The sequence below is a fragment of the Ranitomeya variabilis genome, chromosome 3, assembly GCF_051348905.1.
Source record: "Ranitomeya variabilis isolate aRanVar5 chromosome 3, aRanVar5.hap1, whole genome shotgun sequence".
NCBI classification, from domain to species: domain Eukaryota; kingdom Metazoa; phylum Chordata; class Amphibia; order Anura; family Dendrobatidae; genus Ranitomeya; species Ranitomeya variabilis.
This window is the reverse complement of record NC_135234.1, coordinates 10,071,724-10,096,843: the sequence shown is the minus strand read 5'-3', so window position 1 is coordinate 10,096,843 and position 25,120 is coordinate 10,071,724. Positions and strand designations below refer to the sequence as shown.

Sequence of the window (25,120 nt, the reverse complement as noted above, 5' to 3'; positions counted from 1 at the left end):
GTAACGGAGAACACGGCGGCTGAGGAGCAGATACTTGTAACGGAGAACACGGCGGCTGAGGAGCAGATACTTGTAATGGAGAACACGGCGGCTGAGGAGCAGATACTTGTAACGGAGAACACGGCGGCTCAGGAGCAGATACTAGTAACGGAGAACACGGCGGCTGAGGAGCAGATACTTGTAATGGAGAACACGGCGGCTGAGGAGCAGATACTTGTAACGGAGAACACGGCGGCTGAGGAGCAGATACTTGTAACAGAGAACACGGCGGCTGAGGAGCAGATACTAGTAACGGAGAACACGGCGGCTGAGGAGCAGATACTTGTAACGGAGAACACGGCGGCTGAGGAGCAGATACTTGTAACGGAGAACACGGCGGCTGAGGAGCAGATACTTGTAACGGAGAACACGGCAACTGAGGAGCAGATACTTGTAACGGAGAACACGGCGGCTGAGGAGCAGATACTAGTAACGGAGAACACGGCGGCTGAGGAGCAGATACTAGTAACGGAGAACACGGCGGCTGAGGAGCAGATACTTGTAACGGAGAACACGGCGGCTGAGGAGCAGATACTTGTAACGGAGAACACGGCGGCTCAGGAGCAGATACTTGTAACGGAGAACACGGCGGCTGAGGAGCAGATACTTGTAACGGAGAACACGGCGGCTCAGGAGCAGATACTTGTAACGGAGAACACGGCGGCTCAGGAGCAGATACTAGTAACGGAGAACACGGCGGCTGAGGAGCAGATACTTGTAACGGAGAACACGGCGGCTGAGGAGCAGATACTTGTAACGGAGAACACGACGGCTCAGGAGCAGATACTTGTAACGGAGAACACGGCGGCTGAGGAGCAGATACTTGTAATGGAGAACACGGCGGCTGAGGAGCAGATACTTGTAACGGAGAACACGGCGGCTCAGGAGCAGATACTAGTAACGGAGAACACGGCGGCTGAGGAGCAGATACTTGTAATGGAGAACACGGCGGCTGAGGAGCAGATACTTGTAACGGAGAACACGGCGGCTGAGGAGCAGATACTTGTAACAGAGAACACGGCGGCTGAGGAGCAGATACTAGTAACGGAGAACACGGCGGCTGAGGAGCAGATACTTGTAACGGAGAACACGGCGGCTCAGGAGCAGATACTAGTAACGGAGAACACGGCGGCTGAGGAGCAGATACTTGTAATGGAGAACACGGCGGCTGAGGAGCAGATACTTGTAACGGAGAACACGGCGGCTGAGGAGCAGATACTTGTAACGGAGAACACGGCGGCTGAGGAGCAGATACTAGTAACGGAGAACACGGCGGCTGAGGAGCAGATACTAGTAACGGAGAACACGGCGGCTGAGGAGCAGATACTTGTAACGGAGAACACGGCGGCTGAGGAGCAGATACTTGTAACGGAGAACACGGCGGCTCAGGAGCAGATACTAGTAACGGAGAACACGGCGGCTGAGGAGCAGATACTTGTAATGGAGAACACGGCGGCTGAGGAGCAGATACTTGTAACGGAGAACACGGCGGCTGAGGAGCAGATACTTGTAACAGAGAACACGGCGGCTGAGGAGCAGATACTAGTAACGGAGAACACGGCAGCTCAGGAGCAGATACTTGTAATGGAGAACACGGCGGCTGAGGAGCAGATACTTGTAACGGAGAACACGGCGGCTGAGGAGCAGATACTTGTAACGGAGAACACGGCGGCTGAGGAGCAGATACTTGTAATGGAGAACACGGCGGCTGAGGAGCAGATACTTGTAACGGAGAACACGGCGGTTCAGGAGCAGATACTTGCAACGGAGAACAGGCGGCTGAGGAGCAGATACTTGTAACGGAGAACACGGCGGCTGAGGAGCAGATACTTGTAACGGAGAACACGGCGGCTCAGGAGCAGATACTAGTAACGGAGAACACGGCGGCTGAGGAGCAGATACTTGTAATGGAGAACACGGCGGCTGAGGAGCAGATACTTGTAACGGAGAACACGGCGGCTCAGGAGCAGATACTTGTAACGGAGAACACGGCGGCTCAGGAGCAGATACTTGTAACGGAGAACACGGCGGCTGAGGAGCAGATACTTGTAACGGAGAACACGGCGGCTGAGGAGCAGATACTTGTAACGGAGAACACGGCGGCTCAGGAGCAGATACTTGTAACAGAGAACACGGCGGCTGAGGAGCAGATACTTGTAACGGAGAACACGGCGGCTCAGGAGCAGATACTTGTAACAGAGAACACGGCGGCTGAGGAGCAGATACTTGTAACGGAGAACACGGCGGCTGAGGAGCAGATACTTGTAACGGAGAACACGGCGGCTCAGGAGCAGATACTTGTAACGGAGAACACGGCGGCTGAGGAGCAGATACTTGTAACGGAGAACACGGCGGCTGAGGAGCAGATACTTGTAACGGAGAACACGGCGGCTGAGGAGCAGATACTTGTAACGGAGAACACGGCAACTGAGGAGCAGATACTTGTAACGGAGAACACGGCGGCTGAGGAGCAGATACTTGTAACGGAGAACACGGCGGCTCAGGAGCAGATACTTGTAACGGAGAACACGGCGGCTGAGGAGCAGATACTAGTAACGGAGAACACGGCGGCTGAGGAGCAGATACTTGTAACGGAGAACACGGCGGCTGAGGAGCAGATACTTGTAACGGAGAACACGGCGGCTCAGGAGCAGATACTTGTAACGGAGAACACGGCGGCTGAGGAGCAGATACTTGTAACGGAGAACACGGCGGCTCAGGAGCAGATACTAGTAACGGAGAACACGGCGGCTGAGGAGCAGATACTTGTAACGGAGAACACGGCGGCTGAGGAGCAGATACTTGTAACGGAGAACACGACGGCTCAGGAGCAGATACTTGTAACGGAGAACACGGCGGCTGAGTAGCAGATACTTGTAACGGAGAACACGGCGGCTGAGGAGCAGATACTTGTAACGGAGAACACGGCGGCTGAGGAGCAGATACTTGTAACGGAGAACACGGCGGCTGAGGAGCAGATACTTGTAATGGAGAACACGGCGGCTGAGGAGCAGATACTTGTAACGGAGAACACGGCGGCTCAGGAGCAGATACTTGTAACGGAGAACACGACGGCTGAGGAGCAGATACTTGTAACGGAGAACACGACGGCTCAGGAGCAGATACTTGTAACGGAGAACACGGCGGCTCAGGAGCAGATACTTGTAACGGAGAACACGGCGGCTCAGGAGCAGATACTTGTAACGGAGAACACGGCGGCTCAGGAGCAGATACTTGTAATGGAGAACACGGCGGCTGAGGAGCAGATACTTGTAACGGAGAACACGGCGGCTCAGGAGCAGATACTTGTAACGGAGAACACGGCGGCTCAGGAGCAGATACTTGTAACGGAGAACACGGCGGCTGAGTAGCAGATACTTGTAACGGAGAACACGGCGGCTCAGGAGCAGATACTTGTAACGGAGAACACGGCGGCTGAGGAGCAGATACTTGTAACGGAGAACACGGCGGCTGAGGAGCAGATACTTGTAACGGAGAACACGGCGGCTCAGGAGCAGATACTTGTAACGGAGAACACGGCGGCTCAGGAGCAGATACTTGTAACGGAGAACACGACGGCTGAGGAGCAGATACTTGTAACGGAGAACACGACGGCTGAGGAGCAGATACTTGTAACGGAGAACACGGCGGCTCAGGAGCAGATACTTGTAACGGAGAACACGGCGGCTCAGGAGCAGATACTTGTAACGGAGAACACGACGGCTGAGGAGCAGATACTTGTAACGGAGAACACGGCGGCTCAGGAGCAGATACTTGTAACGGAGAACACGACGGCTGAGGAGCAGATACTTGTAACGGAGAACACGGCGGCTGAGGAGCAGATACTTGTAACGGAGAACACGGCGGCTGAGGAGCAGATACTTGTAACGGAGAACACGACGGCTGAGGAGCAGATACTTGTAACGGAGAACACGGCGGCTCAGGAGCAGATACTTGTAACGGAGAACACGGCGGCTCAGGAGCAGATACTTGTAACGGAGAACACGGCGGCTCAGGAGCAGATACTTGTAACGGAGAACACGGCGGCTCAGGAGCAGATACTTGTAACGGAGAACACGGCGGCTGAGGAGCAGATACTAGTAACGGAGAACACGGCGGCTGAGGAGCAGATACTTGTAACGGAGAACACAGCGGCTCAGGAGCAGATACTTGTAATGGAGAACACGGCGGCTGAGGAGCAGATACTTCTAGAGAACATGGAAGCTCAGGAGCAGATACTTCTAGAGAACATGGAGGCTCAGGAGCAGATACTTCTAGAGAACATGGAAGCTCAGGAGCAGATACTTCTAGAGAACATGGAGGCTCAGGAGCAGATACTTCTAGAGAACATGGAGGCTCAGGAGCAGATACTTCTAGAGAACATGGAGGCTCAGGAGCAGATACTTCTAGAGAACATGGCAGTTCAGGAGCAGATACTTATAGAGGAGAACACGGCAGCTCAGGAGCAGATACTTATAGAGGAGAACACGGCGGCTCAGGAGCAGATACTTCTAGAAGAGAACATGGCGGCTCAGGAGCAGATACTTCTAGAAGAGAACATGGCGGCTCAGGAGCAGATACTTATAGAGAACATGGCGGCTCAGGAGCAGATACTTATAGAGAACATGGAGGCTCAGGAGCAGATACTTATAGAGAACACGGCGGCTCAGGGGCAGATAATTATAGAGAACATGGAGGCTCAGGAGCAGATACTTATAGAGAACATGGAGGCTCAGGAGCAGATACTTATAGAGAACACGGCGGCTCAGGGGCAGATAATTATAGAGAACATGGAGGCTCAGGAGCAGATACTTATAGAGAACATGGAGGCTCAGGAGCAGATACTTATAGAGGAGAACACGGCGGCTCAGGAGCAGATACTTCTAGAAGAGAACATGGCGGCTCAGGGGCAGATAATTATAGAGGAGAACATGGCGGCTCAGGAGCAGATACTTCTAGAGAACACGGCGGCTCAGGAGCAGATACTTCTAGAAGAGAACATGGCGGCTCAGGAGCAGATACTTCTAGAGATGTCAATCTCTAACAGCGGCATTTAACTTGCGCTTCTGGGAAGCGTGCAGGAAATCTCGCCCATCGGGGACCCTGTCACATGATTGCGGGTCACTGATGGGTTGGCATGACAACCAGAGTTTTCCAGCAGACCTCTGTGGTTGTCACTGCCGGATTGCTAGCAAGCCAGCAATTCTACTACATAGAGGCTTTCTGATCATTGCCTGTGTGTAGCAGAGGCAATCGGGTTATGGCAGCTTCTATGGAGGCTATTGAAGCATGCCAAAAGTAAAAAAAAAAGTTTTTAAAAAATATTTAAAAAAAATAAAAGTTCAAATCACCCCCCTTTCTCCCCATTCAAAATAAAACAATAAAAAAAATCAAACCTACACATATTTGGTATCGCCAGGTTCAGAATCGCCCGATCTATCAATAAAAAAAAGATTAACCCAATTGGTAAATGGCGTAGCGAGAAAAAAAGTCAAAACCCTAGAATTACGTTTTTTTTGGTAGCTGCAACATTGCACTATAATGCAATAACGGGCGATTAGCAGATTGCATACACACCAAAATGGTGTGATTAAAAACGTCAGCTCGGCGCGCAAAAAATAAGCCGTCACCCGACCAGAGATCCTGAAAAATGGAGGCGCTACGGGAATCGGAAAATGGCGGGGTTTTTAAACAAACTTTGGATTTGTTTTCACCACTTAAATAAAAAAAGAACCTAGACATGTTTGGTGTCTGCGGACTGGTAAGGACCTGGAGAATCATAATGGTAGGTCAGTTTTAGTATTTAGTGAACACGGTAAAAACAAAAATAAAAAAACCAGTTGTGGAATTGCACTTTCTTTGCAATTTCACCGCACTTGGAATTTTATTCCTGTTTTCCAGTACATGGTAAAATCAATGGTGCCATTCAAAAGTACAACTCGTCCCGCAAAAAACAAGTCCTCAAACAAATGGCCATGGAAAAATAAAAAGGTTATGGCTCTGGGAAGAAGGGGAGCGAAAAAGGAAAACGTAAAAACAAATAAAGGGCTCCGTCATGAAGGAGTTAACTATGAACTTTCGGAGCTGAGCACCCCTTTCCTCCGGTGCCCCTGTGCGGCTGAACCGGCTCCATAGGTGTAAAGTTCATCTCTGCTCATAGCGGGTTTGTCATTTTTCTGCCTCTGTAGCTGTTGGGGCCTATACGCGGCCCCCCCGAGCTCTGGTCAGGTATTACTCTGCACCCCCCGCTGTGCTGTCTGGGTTCATACTCTGCAGCATACTGGGAATTTTCAATGTTTAATGGGAATCTGAAAATTAATTAGTCCTTTAGAGAGAATTTAGTCCTGCCACTATGCTTTACACTGCAGCTAAGACCCTTTAAGGATCAACAAAACATTCGTGATGAGTCATGGCATGGCGGTCATGGCAGTGTGCACCATTCTGCTTTAGGCCACTTTCACACATCAGTCACAATCCGGCGAATTCTGAAAAAACGGATCCGGCATAAGTTGCCACTGGATCCGTTTTTTTTTCTCATAGATTTGTATTAGGCTACGTTCACATTTGCGGTCAGCGCCGCAGCGTCGGGCGCCGCAGCGGCACCGCATGCGTCATGCGCCCCTATATTTAACATGGGGGCGCATGGACATGCGGTGCACTTGCGTTTTGCGCCGCATGCGTCACTGCGGCGCCCGCGTCCGGGCGCAGAGGACGCAGCAAGTTGCATTTTTGCTGCGTCCAAAATCAATGAAAAAAAGGACGCATGCGGCGCAAAACGCAGCGTTGTGCATGCGTTTTGCTGCGTTTTTGTTTGCGTTGTGCGTTGCGGCGCCGACGCTGCGGCGCACAACGCAAATGTGAACGTAGCCTTAGCGATGGATGGCCTCACGTTACATCCGTTTTTTGCTGGATCCATCGAAAATTGGTTTTCCGGCGGCCAGAAAAAACGGACATAGCAACGTTTTTTGTGTCTGTCGAAAAAACAGACAGCGACGGATCCGTCTACAATGGAAGCCTATGGCGCCGGATCCATCAAATGACAGAATCCAGCGATGGATTCCGTTTTTTTTAACTGAGCATGCTCCAATTTTTTTAGGATCCAATTAGCTGAATCAGCTAGTCAGATCCGTCGCATCAGTTTTTCACAAGCATGCAAATGCGTGCAAATGCAGTGGGTTTTAGACGCATCAGCTTACGTATGCGGTCAAAAAACCGCAGCGTTTGCATGTTTTTTATGCGTTTTGTCATGCGTTTTTGTGCGCATGGTGAAACATTTTACAGGAACAAAATCTAGATAAACAGACACCGCCAATGGGACTACAGAGGGCGTGTATTATGGGATACCAATATATAGACCCTAGGACTGCTGAAATCTTCAGTTTGCTCCTGTATCCTATGTCATGATGGATCTTCGCATGGAGAGCTTTTATTTCAGCCTGGATGTAAGCATCAAGCTGTTTCTTGCCTGTGCGGTTGCTTGTGAGCAACAAAGAAATAGAGAAAGATGGAGAAGGAGACGTCGTAGGCGTTTTTGGAGATACCCCATTATCGAACTACGTGAGAGCCGTGGAGCCTACCACACGCTGTATGCCGAGCTTAATGCCAACCCGGAGAAATTCCCGGAATATACAAGGATGTCGCAAAGACTCTTTCCGGGATTTGCTTTCTCGTGTCCAAGGAGCCATCCGGAGACAGCACACTCAGCTCCGTAGAGCGATTCCACCCGAGGAACGTCTGCTGGTTACATTAAGGTACGTAATAATTCTAAACAAATGCCAGTCATAATTATTACTGTTCTGCCTTTGATTAATTTTTTTCTCCTTTATCTGTTTAGCTTCTTAATTTTTTTCTTTCTCTGTTTGGCACATTCCTGGCTACCGGAGAGAGTTTATCATCCCTCCACTTCCAATACCGGCTTGGAATATCCACCCTGTCGGGAATAGTTGCGGACACCTGCCGGGCTTTGTGAAAAGTTCTTGGGGATGAGTTTATACCCCTACCCACCGCGGACATGTGGATGGAAATTGCGGAGAAATTCTGGAGTGTGTGTGATTTCCCCAACTGTTTAGGAGCGGTGGATGGAAAGCACATCCGCATTATCAAACCTGCCAGAACAGGATCGGAGTATTTCAACTATAAGAAATATTTTTCTGTTGTGCTCATGGCAATAGCAGATGCGGACTGTCGCTTCATCGGCGTGGACATTGGAGCTTTTGGCCGTGGCAACGATTCCCAGACTTTCAAGAACTCGGATATGGGCCGCCGTGTGTATGGCAACAATGTTAATTTTTCACGGCCACGACCTCTCCCCAACACTCAAGGTCCACCGATGCCATTTGTTATGGTTGGGGATGAAGCCCTATTCCAGTCGGGACTTGAACCACACTAAAAGGATCTTTAACTACAGACTGACCAGGGCCCGAAGAACAGAGTGTACCTTTGGGATTCTTGTCTCAAAATGGCGCATTCTTGCATCAGCCATTAATCTTAAAATGGAGACAGTCGATGAGGTGGTCAAAGCCTGTGTGGTTCTCCACAATTACATAATGGCTAAGGAGCAACCCAACATTGAACTGGATGAACCAGTTGCAAACCCTTTGCCAGATTACCAACATCACCCGCTGCGGTCAACTGTTGAAGTTGGCCACATGCGGAAACAATTTGCTGCCTACTTTGTTTCTGACATCGGACGTGTGGCATGGCAGGACAATGTTGTGTAAAATGTCCTGTTGGGTTTGGGTCTGTACCAGGTATGTTTAAAATGTTCCTAATGTTTGCTGTGAATGAACAATGTGTTTTGATGCCTGTACACGACCCGCGGCTGCACAGAGCTCCATATACACATGACCCGCGGCTGCGCAGTGCTCCATATACACACGACCTGCAGCCGCGCAGAGCTCCGTATACACACGACCTGCAGCCGCGCAGAGCTCCGTATACACACGACCCACGGCTGCACAGAGCTCCATATACACACATGCGGCTGCGCAGAGCTCCGTATACACACGACCCGCGGCCGCACAGAGCTCCGTATACACACGACCCACGGCTGCGCAGAGCTCTGTATACACACGACCCGCGGCTGCGCAGAGCTCTGTATACACATGACCCGCGGCTGCACAGAGCTCCGTATACACACGACCCGCGGCTGCGCAGAGCTACATATACACACGACCCGTGGCTGCGCAGAGCTCCGCATACACGCGACCCGCGGCAGTGCAGAGCTCCATATACACATGACCCGTGGCTGTGCAGATCTCTGTATACACGCGACCCGCAGCTGCGCAGAGCTCCGTATACACGCGACCCGCGGCTGCGCAGAGCTCCGTATACACACGACCTGCGGCTGCGCAGAGCTCCGTATACACGCGGCATGTAGGGCTGTAGTGATACTCCGCAATAACGGCACAGTATAACCTTCACTTGTTTCTTGTCTCTTGCCGGGTGACAATATGGCGTCTGACAGCTCCCGAGCCTGGGATCACGGCCGGAGCAGGAGGGCGACAGCGGCCATGGTGATTATCAGCAGACATCAGAGACTCCAGGATGGAGGAGCAGTCTGCAGGAGACTATCACCCCCATCAGTTCCAGGGTCCTGGCGTATAATCCCGGGACGGCCGCCCTCGTCTTCTGTATGTGACGTTTAATCACAGGATTAGGAGACTTTCTCTAAGCTTCTCACAGACTCCATCACTGTCCGTTAATAGCTCTGCTTGCTGTCAGCGAAGAGAAACACTTGTTTATTTTCTGATGCTAAAGAATCCTCATCCTGACCCGACTCAGTATTCACAGCTGAGGGTCTGTTACAGTTGTATCCAGTCTACACAGTCCTCTGAGCTCAGCCATCATAATCGCTCTTCTGTCCTGGACTGAAACACTGTAACAATCCCGCAGCAGAACTGTTTGTAGAGAAAAATGCTGCCGTTCACTAACAGCAAACAGATGTTAAAAATCGTGAGGATCTTTCATGTAAATTCTGCGGCAAAATCACAGATCACATCACAGCGGAGATGGATATATAATGTGTATTTATACGTCCTCCGCAACCCTCCCCCGCACCATAACCTGTCAGCGGTCACTCTGGGGTTAATATGAGGGCCTGGCTCTACGGGCTCGGAGTCTGCGGGCACCCGGGGAAGGGTCTGTGCCCATCACTCGAGCTCTCCGGCTCCGTCGTCACTCTCGGTTGGGGGCGGGGCGCAGTCAGCGGCCTCGTTCAGCAGAGTGGCGGTATCACTGTGGATGACGCGGTGCGCGGCCTGAAGATGTCTCCGCTGGGACTTCCTCACTGCAAAACAGGCGACAAAATAACGGGACAGCAGGGAGACGAGGCGGAGTATACAGTATATACGGGTCTGTACGGCCACGAGACGGCGGACACTCTCACCTCTCTCTCTGACACTTTGCTTCTGTATCTCGGAAATAAGGAAACTGTAGACGAGCTCCGAGACAATCTCCTCCGACTGAAGACGGGTGCGGCTGTGAGAAAGAGAGTGAGACATCAGAGACAATCAGGCCCACAGGAAGACGTGACCCCGACCAGAGACTGTACGAGAGGCCGTGACCCGGACCAGAGACTGTACGAGAGGCCGTGACCCGGACCAGAGACTGTACGAGAGGACGTGACCCGGACCAGAGACTGTACGAGAGGACGTGACCCGGACCAGAGACTGTACGAGAGGACGTGACCCGGACCAGAGACTGTACGAGAGGACGTGACCCGGACCAGAGACTGTACGAGAAGACGTGACCCGGACCAGAGACTGTACGAGAGGACGTGACCCGGACCAGAGACTGTACGAGAGGACGTGACCCGGACCAGAGACTGTACGAGAGGACGTGACCCGGACCAGAGACTGTACGAGAGGCCGTGACCCGGACCAGAGACTGTACGAGAGGCCGTGACCCGGACCAGAGACTGTACGAGAGGACGTGACCCGGACCAGAGACTGTACGAGAGGACGTGACCCGGACCAGAGACTGTACGAGAGGACGTGACCCGGACCAGAGACTGTACGAGAAGACGTGACCCGGACCAGAGACTGTACGAGAGGACGTGACCCGGACCAGAGACTGTACGAGAAGATGTGACCCAGACCAGAGACTGTACGAGAGGACGTGACCCGGACCAGAGACTGTACGAGAGGACGTGACCCGGACCAGAGACTGTACGAGAGGACGTGACCCGGACCAGAGACTGTACGAGAAGACGTGACCCGGACCAGAGACTGTACGAGAGGACGTGACCCGGACCAGAGACTGTACGAGAAGACGTGACCCGGACCAGAGACTGTACGAGAAGATGTGACCCGGACCAGAGACTGTACGAGAGGACGTGACCCGGACCAGAGACTGTACGAGAGGACGTGACCCGGACCAGAGACTGTACGAGAGGACGTGACCCGGACCAGAGACTGTATGAGAGGCCGTGACCCGGACCAGAGACTGTACGAGAGGACGTGACCCGGACCAGAGACTGTACGAGAGGACGTGACCAGGACCAGAGACTGTACTAGGCAGTGACCCGGACCACAGACTGTACGAGAAGACGTGACCCAGACCAGATACTGTACAAGAGGACGTGACCAGGACCAGAGACTGTACGAGAGGCAGTGACCCGGACCACAGACTGTACGAGAAGACGTGACCCAGACCAGATACTGTACAAGAGGACGTGACCAGGACCAGAGACTGTACGAGAAGACGTGACCCGGACCAGAGACTGTACGAGAGGACGTGACCAGGACCAGAGACTGTACGAGAAGACGTGACCAGGACCAGAGACTGTACGAGAAGACGTGACCCGGACCAGAGACTGTACGAGAAGACGTGACCAGGACCAGAGACTGTACGAGAGGACGTGACCCGGACCAGAGACTGTACGAGAGGACGTGACCCGGACCAGAGACTGTACGAGAGGACGTGACCAGGATCAGAGACTGTACGAGAGGCAGTGACCCGGACCACAGACTGTATGAGAGGCCGTGACCCGGACCAGAGACTGTACGAGAGGACGTGACCAGGACCAGAGACTGTACAAGAGGACGTGACCAGGACCAGAGACTGTACGAGAGGCCGTGACCCGGACCAGAGACTGTACGAGAGGCCGTGACCCGGACCAGAGACTGTACAAGAGGCCATGACCCGGACCAGAGACTGTACGAGAGGACGTGACCAGGACCAGAGACTGTACGAGAGGACGTGACCAGGACCAGAGACTGTACGAGAAGACGTGACCCGGACCAGAGACTGTACGAGAGGCCATGACCCGGACCAGAGACTGTACGAGAAGACGTGACCCGGACCAGAGACTGTATGAGAGGACGTGACCCGGACCAGAGACTGTACGAGAAGACGTGACCAGGACCAGAGACTGCACAAGAGGCCGTGACCCGGACCAGAGACTGCGCAAGAGGCCGTGACCCGGACCAGAGACTGTACGAGAAGACGTGACCCGGACCAGAGACTGTACGAGAGGATGTGACCCGGACCAGAGACTGTACGAGAAGACGTGACCCGGACCAGAGACTGTATGAGAGGATGTGACCCGGACCAGAGACTGTACGAGAGGACGTGACCCGGACCAGAGACTGTACGAGAGGCCATGACCCGGACCAGAGACTGCACAAGAGGCCATGACCCGGACCAGATACTGTACGAGAGGCCGTGACCCGGACCAGAGACTGTACGAGAGGCCATGACCCGGACCAGAGACTGCACAAGAGGCCATGACCCGGACCAGATACTGTACGAGAGGCCGTGACCCGGACCAGAGACTGTACGAGAGGACGTGACCCGGACCAGAGACTGTACGAGAGGCCATGACCCGGACCAGAGACTGTACGAGAGGCCATGACCCGGACCAGATACTGTACGAGAGGCCGTGACCCGGACCAGAGACTGTACGAGAGGCCATGACCCGGACCAGATACTGTACGAGAGGCCGTGACCCGGACCAGAGACTGTACGAGAGGACGTGACCCGGACCAGAGACTGTACGAGAGGCCATGACCCGGACCAGAGACTGCACAAGAGGCCATGACCCGGACCAGATACTGTACGAGAGGCCGTGACCCGGACCAGAGACTGTACGAGAGGACGTGACCCGGACCAGAGACTGTACGAGAGGACGTGACCCGGACCAGAGACTGTACAAGAGGATGTGACCCGGACCAGAGACTGTACGAGAGGACGTGACCCGGACCAGAGACTGTACAAGAGGATGTGACCCGGACCAGAGACTGTACGAGAGGAGGTCACGAGTGCTGCCCGGAGGCCATGACCCGACTCCTGACCAGTGACTGTTCAGTGACGGGAGGATCAGACCTCTGCACTATATTGATGAGTGCTGATCTGTGATGTTATAGTATGACTGCAGGACCCCTCACCTGCTCTCCATCTGGTAGGCGATGTCATTGATCTCCTGCGCTTTCCTCTGGATCTCCTCTCGGGCCTGATCTTCTGCAGTGTGGTCAGTGGTGCTGAGGATGATGTCTTCTAGATACGAGTCCACGGTGCTCTGATGGATGGCGACAACCTGCAGCATGTAAACACATAATAATATACATCAGCACAGTATAATACACAGTCACAGCCAAGGTCTTCAGTTTTTATAGCGGCTATTTGCATTGACTCTAGGCTGTGATGAGGAGCGATCACAAGAATTGAAAATATTTACAGTTATTTCTTGCCATAAAAATTAACTTAATTCACTTAACTAAAAAAACTTAAGATTTTCAGCCCTGCCGCAAGGTGATCTGCTTACATCATTGCAATGATCTTCAGTGTCTCAGGAAAAAGTGACAATGAGGATAAGGGGCAGAAGTGTGGAGAATAAGGGTCAGGAGTGCGGAGATTAAGGGTCAGGAGTGTGGGGAATAAGGGGCAGGAGTGCGGAGAATAAGGGGCAGAAGTGTGGAGAATAAGGGTCAGGAGTGCGGAGATTAAGGGTCAGGAGTGTGGGGAATAAGGGTCAGGAGTGCGGAGATTAAGGGTCAGGAGTGTGGGGAATAAGGGTCAGGAGTGCGGAGATTAAGGGTCAGGAGTGTGGGGAATAAGGGGCAGGAGTCTGGGGAATAAGGGGCAGGAGTCTGGGGAATAAGGGGCAGGAGTGTGGAGAATAAGGGGCAGGAGTGCGGAGATTAAGGGTCAGGAGTGTGGGGAATAAGGGTCAGGAGTGCGGAGATTAAGGGTCAGGAGTGTGGGGAATAAGGGGCAGGAGTCTGGGGAATAAGGGGCAGGAGTCTGGGGAATAAGGGGCAGGAGTGTGGAGAATAAGGGGCAGGAGTGTGGAGAATAAGGGGCAGGAGTGTGGAGAATAAGGGGCAGGAGTGTGGAGAATAAGGGGCAGGAATGTGGGGAATAAGGGGCAGGAGTGTGGGGAATAAGGGGCAGGAGTGTGGGGAATAAGGGGCGGGAGTGCGGAGAATAAGGGGCAGGAGTGTGGGGAATAAGGGGCAGGAGTGTGGAGAATAAGGGGCAGGAGTGTGGAGAATAAGGGGCAGGAGTGTGGAGAATAAGGGGCAGGAGTGTGGAGAATAAGGGGCAGGAATGTGGGGAATAAGGGGCAGGAGTGTGGGGAATAAGGGTCGGGAGTGTGGGGAATAAGGGGCGGGAGTGTGGAGAATAAGGGGCAGGAGTGTGGAGAATAAGGGGCAGGAGTGTGGAGAATAAGGGGCAGGAGTGCGGAGATTAAGGGTCAGGAGTGTGGGGAATAAGGGGCAGGAGTCTGGGGAATAAGGGGCAGGAGTCTGGGGAATAAGGGGCAGGAGTGTGGAGAATAAGGGGCAGGAGTGTGGAGAATAAGGGGCAGGAGTGTGGGGAATAAGGGGCAGGAGAGTGGGGAATAAGGGGCAGGAGAGTGGGGAATAAGGGGCAGAAGAGTGGGGAATAAGGGGCAGAAGTGTGGGGAATAAGGGGCAGGAGTGTGGAGAATAAGGGGCAGAAGTGTGGAGAATAAGGGGCAGGAGTGTGGGGAATAAGGGGCAGGAGAGTGGGGAATAAGGGGCAGGAGTGTGGGGAATAAGGGGCAGGAGAGTGGGGAATAAGGGGCAGGAGTGTGGGGAATAAGGGGCGGGAGTGTGGAGAATAAGGGGCGGGAGTGTGGAGAATAAGGGGCGGGAGTGTGGAGAATAAGGGGCGGGAGTGTGGAGAATAAGGGGCAGGAGTGTGGAGAATAAGGGGCAGGAGTGTGGAGAATAAGGGGCGGCAAGAGTGTGGAGAATAAGGGGCAGGAGTGTGGAGAATAAGGGGCAGGAGTCTGGAGAATAAGGGGCAGGAGTGTGGAGAATAAGGGGCAGGAGTGTGGGGAATAAGGGGCAGGAGTGTGGAGAATAAGGGGCAGGAGTCTGGAGAATAAGGGGCAGGAGTGTGAGGAATAAGGGGCAGGAGTGCGGAGAATAAGGGACAGGAGTGTGGGGAATAAGGGGCAGGAGTGTGGAGAATAAGGGGCAGGAGTGTGGGGAATAAGGGACAGGAGTCTGGAGAATAAGGGGCAGGAGTCTGGAGAATAAGGGGCAGGAGTGTGGGGAATAAGGGGCAGGAGTGCGGAGAATAAGGGGCAGGAGTGTGGAGAATAAGGGGCAGGAGTGTGGGGAATAAGGGACAGGAGTCTGGAGAATAAGGGGCAGGAGTCTCGAGAATAAGGGGCAGGAGTGTGGGGAATAAGGGGCAGGAGTCTGGAGAATAAGGGACAGGAGTCTGGAGAATAAGGGGCAGGAGTCTGGAGAATAAGGGGCAGGAGTGTGGGGAATAAGGGGCGGGAGTGTGGAGAATAAGGGGCAGGAGTGTGGAGAATAAGGGGCAGGAGTGTGGAGAATAAGGGGCGGCAAGAGTGTGGAGAATAAGGGGCAGGAGTGTGGAGAATAAGGGGCAGGAGTCTGGAGAATAAGGGGCAGGAGTGTGGAGAATAAGGGGCAGGAGTGTGGGGAATAAGGGGCAGGAGTGTGGAGAATAAGGGGCAGGAGTCTGGAGAATAAGGGGCAGGAGTGTGAGGAATAAGGGGCAGGAGTGCGGAGAATAAGGGACAGGAGTGTGGGGAATAAGGGGCAGGAGTCTGGAGAATAAGGGGCAGGAGTGTGGAGAATAAGGGGCAGGAGTGTGGGGAATAAGGGACAGGAGTCTGGAGAATAAGGGGCAGGAGTCTGGAGAATAAGGGGCAGGAGTGTGGGGAATAAGGGGCAGGAGTGTGGAGAATAAGGGGCAGGAGTCTGGAGAATAAGGGGCAGGAGTGTGGGGAATAAGGGGCAGGAGTGCGTAGAATAAGGGGCAGGAGTGTGGAGAATAAGGGGCGGGAGTGTGGAGAATAAGGGGCAGGAGTGTGGGGAATAAGGGACAGGAGTCTGGAGAATAAGGGGCAGGAGTCTGGAGAATAAGGGGCAGGAGTGTGGGGAATAAGGGGCAGGAGTCTGGAGAATAAGGGACAGGAGTCTGGAGAATAAGGGGCAGGAGTGTGGGGAATAAGGGGCAGGAGTCTGGAGAATAAGGGGCAGGAGTCTGGAGAATAAGGGGCAGGAGTGTGGGGAATAAGGGGCAGGAGTGCGTAGAATAAGGGGCAGGAGTGTGGAGAATAAGGGGCAGGAGTGTGGGGAATAAGGGACAGGAGTCTGGAGAATAAGGGGCAGGAGTCTGGAGAATAAGGGGCAGGAGTGTGGGGAATAAGGGGCAGGAGTCTGGAGAATAAGGGACAGGAGTCTGGAGAATAAGGGGCAGGAGTGTGGGGAATAAGGGGCAGGAGTCTGGAGAATAAGGGGCAGGAGTGTGGGGAATAAGGGGCAGCGCTGATGGAAATTTTGCGGTGTTTCAGGAACTTCATTGATTTGTCAGAAAAAATAACAATGTACAGAATGTTTTTAATTGTCAGTAACCATAGAAACTGCAAATAAAAGAATGAAAACACTGAAAATATAAAAAACAAAATGTGTAAATCATGGCAGCAAATGTGTAGACATTTCCGAGCTGACCTGTCTGAAGATCTCGTCCTCCTCTCGCCGGCGCCGCTCCTCCTCCTGTCTGCGCCCGCTCTCTTCAGCTTCTCTGATGCGTCGGTGGCGCTCGGCGAGCATAGCGAAGGCGTGGATCCTGCGCTCCTCCTGCAGCCGCACCAGCTCCTTACAGAGGAAGGTAAACGTGTCTGACAGGACGTCTCCCTCCAGCCGCGACAAATGTTCGTCTTGTAAGGAGGCCTGAGCGAGAAGAGACGAAACGGCGTCACAGCAGAGGAAAGACCTCTAGAGATCATCATTAGTGATGAGCGAGAGTTAGTTTTCCTCGCCGCAGCTGCATGATTTACAGCTACTAGGCAGCCTGAGTACATGTGGGGGTTTCCTGGTTGCTAGGGAATCCCCACATGTATTCAGGCTGTCTATCAGCTGCAAATCATGCAGCTGTGGCGAGGAAAACTAACTCTCCGAGCAGTTACAAATACTCAGAGACCATCCGAGCAACGAGTACATTCGCTCATCACTAATTCATGACTGCAGCTCTGGAGGTGACTGGAGGATGAGAAGCGATGTAACAGCAGAATAGTGAGTGCAGCTCTGGAGGTGACTGTGGCCCCTATCACTTGCTGTCACCTTGTGCTCCCGGTGCTCCCGCTGCCTCTGCAGGGCGACGGTGGTCTCCTTGTCCCGCCTCTTCAGCAGTTGCCCCTCCTCCTGCAGAGCGTGGGTGGTCCGCAGCTCCCGGATCAGCTCCAGACGCTTCTCCTTCCCTTCAAACATCTAAGTTGGGCACAGACAGCGGGTTACGGCATCTCGGGGGCGTCCGGCACTGTCGCCCCGTCATACCCTGCGCTCTCAGTAACATACATGGGGGCGCTACTGCTCTCTGTTATCAGAGAACTACATCTGACTGTGCCACGGGTCGCTGGAGAGCGGGAACAAGGATGTCAGACGCCCCCTCCCCCGCTGTCAGACGCCCCTCCCCCGCTGTCAGACGCCCCTTCCTCACTGTCAGACGCCCCCTCCCCCGCTGTCAGACGCCCCCTCCCCCGCTGTCAGACGCCCCTCCCCCGCTGTCAGACGCCCCTTCCTCACTGTCAGACACCCCCTCCCCCGCTGTCAGCTGCCCCCTCCCCCGCGGTCAGACGCCCCTCCCCCGCTGTCAGACGCCCCTCCCCCGCTGTCAGACGCCCCTTCCTCACTGTCAGACGCCCCCTCCCCCGCTGTCAGACGCCCCTCCCTCACTGTCAGACGCCCCTTCCACATTGTCAGACGCCCCCTCCCCCGCTGTCAGCTGCCCCCTCCCCCGCTGTCAGACGCCCCTCCCCCGCTGTCAGACGCCCCTCCCCCGCTGTCAGGCGCCCCTTCCTCACTGTCAGACGCCCCCTCCCCCGCTGTCAGACGCCCCTCCCCGCTGTCAGACGCCTTTCCCCCGCTGTCAGACGCCCCTCCCCCGCTGTCAGACGCCCCTCCCCCGCTGTCAGGCGCCCCTTCCTCACTGTCAGACGCCCCCTCCCCCGCTGTCAGACGCCCCTCCCCCGCTGTCAGACGCCTTTCCCCCGCTGTCAGGCGCCCCTCCCCTGCTGTCAGCTGCCCCCTCCCCCTCTGTCAGACGCCCCTCCCCCGCTGTCAGACGCCCCTCCCCCGCTGTCAGCCGCTCCCTCCCTGCTCTAAGCTCAGTGTAGGAGGGTCGTCCTCTGTGACGAGATGTCGCACCATGTTCTGCACGGCTCGTCCGCGGAGCAGCTTCTGTACGGTGATGGCGGCCAGCTCCTGCTCCTCGTCGCCCTGCAAGGGAGGATGTCACCATTACTCTGCACTGACGCCGCTCACACCCGCAACCTGCATGGCGGCACGTGCTCACCTCGGGGGGCTGCGGCACTGCGGGGGTGGCAGGGCGGGGGGCCGGCTTCTCTATCCTCTGCAGAAAGCGCAGCGACCTCTCGGACGGCTGGGATTGGTTTTTCTTTTTCAGCAAAACCTGCGGCACAGAGACGGCGCCATGATGTCCAGACGTCTGCCATCCGCAGAGCGGGCGCACACTGCACAGACAAGTACACACTGCACCTACACTGCACGGACGCGGGTACACACTGCACAGACACTGCACCGACACACTGCACGGACACTGCCTGGATGCGATGGTACAAACTGCAAGTATTGTCACACTGTCCTGTATACACCTCCACGTGTCCTCACACCGTCCTGTATACACCTCCACGTGTCCTCACACCGTCCTGTATACACCTCCACGTGTCACACCGTCCTGTATACACCTCCACGTGTCCTCACACCGTCCTGTATACACCTCCACGTGTCCTCACACCGTCCTGTATACACCTCCACATGTCCTCACACCGTCCTGTATACACCTCCACGTGTCACACCGTCCTGTATACACCTCCACGTGTCCTCACACCGCCCTGTATACACCTCCACGTGTCCTCACACCGTCCTGTATACACCTCCACGTGTCCTCACACCGTCCTGTATACACCTCCACGTGTCACACCGTCTTGTATACACCTCCACGTGTCCTCACACCGCCCTGTATACACCTCCACGTGTCCTCACACCGTCCTGTATACACCTCCACATGTCCTCACACCGTCCTGTATACACCTCCACGTGTCACACCGTCCTGTATACACCTCCACGTGTCCTCACACCGTCCTGTATACACCTCCACATGTCCTCACACCGTCCTGTATACACCTCCACGTGTCACACCGTCCTGTATACACCTCCACGTGTCCTCACACCGCCCTGTATACACCTCCACATGTCCTCACACTGTCCTGTATACACCTCCACGTGTCCTCACACCGTCCTGTATACACCTCCACGTGTCCTCACACCGTCCTGTATACACCTCCACGTGTCACACCGTCCTGTATACACCTCCACGTGTCCTCACACCGTCCTGTATACACCTCCACATGTCCTCACACCGTCCTGTATACACCTCCACGTGTCACACCGTCCTGTATACACCTCCACGTGTCCTCACACCGCCCTGTATACACCTCCACATGTCCTCACACTGTCCTGTATACACCTCCACGTGTCCTCACACCGTCCTGTATACACCTCCACGTGTCCTCACACCGTCCTGTATACACCTCCACGTGTCGTCACACCGTCCTGTATACACCTCCACGTGTCCTCACACCGCCCTGTATACACCTCCACGTGTCCTCACACCGCCCTGTATACACCTCCACGTGTCCTCACACCGCCCTGTATACACCTCCACGTGTCGTCACACCGTCCTGTATACACCTCCACGTGTCCTCACACCGTCCTGTATACACCTCCACGTGTCCTCACACCGTCCTGTATACGCCTCCACGTGTCCTCACACCGTCCTGTATACACCTCCACGTGTCCTCACACCGTCCTGTATACACCTCCACGTGTCGTCACACCGTCCTGTATACGCCTCCACGTGTCGTCACACCGTCCTGTATACACCTCCACGTGTCCTCACACCGCCCTGTATACACCTCCACGTGTCGTCACACCGTCCTGTATACACCTCCACGTGTCGTCACACCGTCCTGTATACGCCTCCACGTGTCGTCACACCGTCCTGTATACACCTCCACGTGTCCTCACACCGCCCTGTATACACCTCCACGTGTCGTCACACCGTCCTGTATACACCTCCACGTGTCATCACACCGTCCTGTATACACCTCCACGTGTCCTCACACCGCCCTGTATACACCTCCACGTGTCCTCACACCGTCCTGTATACACCTCCACGTCTCGTGACACCGTCCTGTATACACCTCCACGTGTCGTCACACCGTCCTGTATACATCTCCACGTGTCGTCACACCGTCCTGTATACACCTCCACGTGTCCTCACACCGCCCTGTATACACCTCCACGTGTCCTCACACCGTCCTGTGTACACCTCCACGTCTCGTGACACCGTCCTGTATACACCACCATCAGTGTCACCTCGTGGACATGCTGCAGCTGGCGCTCGTGCCGGGCCTGTCGCTTCAGGTGTCCGTCCTCGGTGGTGCTCTTGGGTCTGGACACGCGGATACGAGGTTGTGTTACAAAGTCGGGGAGATTCGCCTCCAGGTCCAGCAGCCCTGAGAACGAGACATTATCAGAGACCGCAGCAGACTGCGGATAATGGGAGCAGTACTCCAGTCACAACCAGAGCTGCACACGCCTGCATGAAACGTCACTCACATCCCATAATGCGCTGTGTTCTGACACACGGCATTCTGGGAGATGTAGTCCTCAGCCCCCTTCAATACCAGGCAAGAGAGTAAGGCAGTCGCACTGACCGGACCCCAATAGTAATGTGCAGCAGGACCCCGCGATACTCAGCGGACGGGCAACCAATCTCATACTCCCATCATCCACGGGAAGTGGGCTGCACAGTAATACACACTGGGTACGGGAAGTGTTCAGACCCCTTTACATTTTTCACTCTTTGTTTCATTGCAGCCATTTGGTAAATTCAGAAAAGCTCCTTTTTTCCTCATTAATGTACACTCTGCACCCGATCTTCACTGAAAAAAAACAAATGTAGTAATTTTTGCAAATTTATTAAAAAAGAAAAACTGCAATATCACATGGTCATAAGTCTTCAGCCCCTTTGCTCAGACACTGATATGTAAGTCACATGCTGTCCATTTCCTTGTGATCCTCCTTGAGATGGTTCAACTCCTTCACTGGAGTCCAGCTGTGTGTAATTACACTGATAGGACTTGATTTGGAAAGGCGCACATCTGTCTATATAAGAGCTCACAGCTCACAGTGCATGTCAGACCAAAGGAGAATCATGAGGTCAAAGGAACTGGCCAAGGAGCTCAGAGACAGAATTGTGGAAGGCACAGATCTGGCCAAGGTTACACCAGAATTTCTGCAGTACTCAAGGTTCCTAAGAGCACAGTGGCCTCCATAATCCATAAATGGAAGAAGTTTGGGACCACCAGAAGCCTTCATAGACCTGGCCGTCCAGCAAAACTGAGCAATCGTGGGAGAAGAGCCTTGGTGAGAAGATAAAGAAGAACCCCAAGATCACTGTGGCTGAGCTCCAGAGATGCAGTAGGGAGATGGGAGAAAGTTCCACAAAGTCAACTATCACTGCAGCCTCCATCAGGTGGGCCTTTATGGCAGAGTGGCCCGACGGAAGCCTCTCCTCAGTGCAAGACATATGAAAGCCGCATAGAGTTTGCTAAAAAACACATGAAGGACTCCCAGACTATGAGAAATAAGATTATCTGGTCTGATGAGATGAAGATAGACCTTTCTGGTGATAACTCTAAGCGGTATGTGTGGAGAAACCAGGCACTGCTCATCACCTGCCCAATACAATCCCTACAGTGAAACATGGTGGTGGCATCGTCATGCTATGGGGGTGTTTTTCAGCTGCAGGGACAGCACGACTGGTTGTCATTGAAGGAAACATGAATGCGGCCAAGTACAGAGATATCCTGGATGAAAACCTCTTCCAGAGTGCTCTGGACCTCAGACTGGGCTGAAGGTTCACCTTCCAACAAGACAATGACCCTAAGCACACAGCTAAAATAACAAAGGAGCGGCCTCAGAACAACTCTGTGACCATTCTTGACCGGCCCAGCCAGAGCCCTGACCTAAACCCAATGGAACATCTCTGGAGAGACCTGAAAATGGCGTCCACCAACGTTCACCATCCAACCTGACGGAACTGGAGAGGATCTGCAAGGAGGAATGGCCGAGGATCCCCAAATCCAGGGGTGAAAAACTTGTAGCATCATTCCCAAGAAGACTCATGGCTGTACTAGCTCAAAAGGTGCTTCTACCCAATACTGAGCAAAAGGGCTGAAGACTTATGGCCATGGGATAGTTCAGTGTTTCTTTTTTTAATACATTTGCAAAAATTTCTACATTTCTGTTATTTTTGCAGTCAAGATGGGGTGCAGAGTGTACATTAATGAGGAAAAATGAACTTAATTTACCAAATGGCTGCAATGAAACAAAGAGTGAAAAATGTAAAGGGGTCTGAATACGTTCCGTGCCCACTGTAATAATAATATAGTAAAGAACTCCAGGGCGGAGGCCGCTCAGAAGAACTAAAAGACACACACATCCCATCACACCAGCCTCAACCACCAGCATTTACAATCCTCCTTAGAGGACGAAGGAGTTTGAGTGGATGATGGAGTATGAGTAGTGTTGGTGAGTGGATGATGGAGTGTGAGTAGTGTTGGTGAGTGGATAATGGAGTGTGAGTAGCGTTGGTGAGTGGATGATGGAGTGTGAGTAGTATTGGTGAGTAGATGATGGAGTGTGAGTAGCGTTGGTGAGTGGATGATGGTGTGTGAGTAGCGTTGGTGAGTGGATAATGGAGTGTGAGTAGCGTTGGTGAGTGGATGATGGAGTGTGAGTAGTGTTGGTGAGTGGATGATGGAGTGTGAGTAGCGTTGGTGAGTGGATAATGGAGTGTGAGTAGCGTTGGTGAGTGGATGATGGAGTGTGAGTAGTATTGGTGAGTAGATGATGGAGTGTGAGTAGCGTTGGTGAGTGGATGATGGTGTGTGAGTAGTGTTGGTGAGTGGATGATGGAGCGTGAGTGGTGTTGGTGAGTAGATGATGGTGTGTGAGTAGTGTTGGTGAGCGGATGATGGATTGTGAGTAGTGTTGGTGAGCGGATGATGGAGTGTGAGTAGTATTGGTGAGTAGATGATGGAGTGTGAGTAGCGTTGGTGAGTGGATCATGGTGTGTGAGTAGTGTTGGTGAGTGGATGATGGAGCGTGAGTGGTGTTGGTGAGTAGATGATGGTGTGTGAGTGGTGTTGGTGAGTAGATGATGGTGTGTGAGTAGTGCTGGTGAGTGGATGATGGAGTGTGAGTAGTGTTGGTGAGCGGATGATGGAGTGTGAGTAGCGTTGGTGAGTGTATGATGGAGTGTGAGTAGCATTGGTAAGTGGATGATGGAGTGAGTAGTGTTGGTGAGTGGATGATGGAGTGTGAGTAGTGTTGGTGAGTGGATGATGGAGTGAGTAGTGTTGGTGAGTAGATGATGGAGCGTGAGTAGTGTTGGTGAGTGGATGATGGTGTGTGAGTAGTGTTGGTGAGCGGATGATGGATTGTGAGTAGTGTTGGTGAGCGGATGATGGAGTGTGAGTAGTATTGGTGAGTAGATGATGGAGTGTGAGTAGTATTGGTGAGTAGATGATGGAGTGTGAGTAGCGTTGGTGAGTGGATCATGGTGTGTGAGTAGTGTTGGTGAGTGGATGATGGAGCGTGAGTGGTGTTGGTGAGTAGATGATGGTGTGTGAGTGGTGTTGGTGAGTAGATGATGGTGTGTGAGTAGTGCTGGTGAGTGGATGATGGAGTGTGAGTAGTGTTGGTGAGCGGATGATGGAGTGTGAGTAGCGTTGGTGAGTGTATGATGGAGTGTGAGTAGCATTGGTAAGTGGATGATGGAGTGAGTAGTGTTGGTGAGTGGATGATGGAGTGTGAGTAGTGTTGGTGAGTGGATGATGGAGTGAGTAGTGTTGGTGAGTAGATGATGGAGCGTGAGTAGTGTTGGTGAGTGGATGATGGTGTGTGAGTAGTGTTGGTGAGCGGATGATGGATTGTGAGTAGTGTTGGTGAGCGGATGATGGAGTGTGAGTAGTATTGGTGAGTAGATGATGGAGTGTGAGTAGCGTTGGTGAGTGGATGATGGAGTGTGAGTAGATGATGGTGTGTGAGTAGTGTTGGTGAGTAGATGATGGTGTGTGAGTAGTGTTGGTGAGTAGATGATGGAGTGTGAGTAGTGTTGGTGAGTGGATGATGGAGTGAGTAGTGTTGGTAAGTACAGTGTCTTTCCAGGTGTTTCTTGGCTCTCCGTCCTCTCCCGTGACGGCATCCATGCCCTCATTACACTGTATGACGCCCGTCGCTGAGACCACTGACCCTGGTAGGAGTTCAGGAAGGGGCTCCTCACTGTGAACTGCTGTGAGAGGCGGTCTGGGAAGTAACCGATGCGGGAGAGTGGTGCGTACGCCTGGGAGGAGTAGTCCGTGTAGTCCCGGATTACGTCGCGTCTCTCCAGCTTCTCCTCCACGTTCCTCATCTTCTGCGACAACTTCCTGATCACTGCAGAGGGACGAGAAGCCGCAATATATATTACTGGCCATTAT

The 25,120-nt window shown here is 53.4% G+C and overlaps 1 protein-coding gene across 2 annotated transcripts in view; it reads right to left on the bottom strand.

The window, feature by feature from the left end:
- Nucleotides 1-10,050: 10,050 nt before the first annotated feature.
- The window catches only part of CFAP91 (cilia and flagella associated protein 91), a 36,714-nt gene continuing 21,644 nt past the window's right edge, over nucleotides 10,051-25,120 (bottom strand). For both annotated transcript variants that reach the window (XM_077293619.1, XM_077293621.1), the window contains 9 exons: nucleotides 24,894-25,076; nucleotides 20,949-21,088; nucleotides 18,844-18,960; nucleotides 18,696-18,767; nucleotides 17,613-17,759; nucleotides 17,001-17,222; nucleotides 13,428-13,576; nucleotides 10,427-10,518; nucleotides 10,051-10,327 (listed from right to left, as the gene is read on the bottom strand). In XM_077293619.1, coding sequence (XP_077149734.1) covers nucleotides 10,191-10,327; nucleotides 10,427-10,518; nucleotides 13,428-13,576; nucleotides 17,001-17,222; nucleotides 17,613-17,759; nucleotides 18,696-18,767; nucleotides 18,844-18,960; nucleotides 20,949-21,088; nucleotides 24,894-25,076 — 1,259 coding nt within the window. In that variant the 3' untranslated portion in view covers nucleotides 10,051-10,190. The remainder of the gene's footprint in view (nucleotides 10,328-10,426; nucleotides 10,519-13,427; nucleotides 13,577-17,000; nucleotides 17,223-17,612; nucleotides 17,760-18,695; nucleotides 18,768-18,843; nucleotides 18,961-20,948; nucleotides 21,089-24,893; nucleotides 25,077-25,120) is intronic.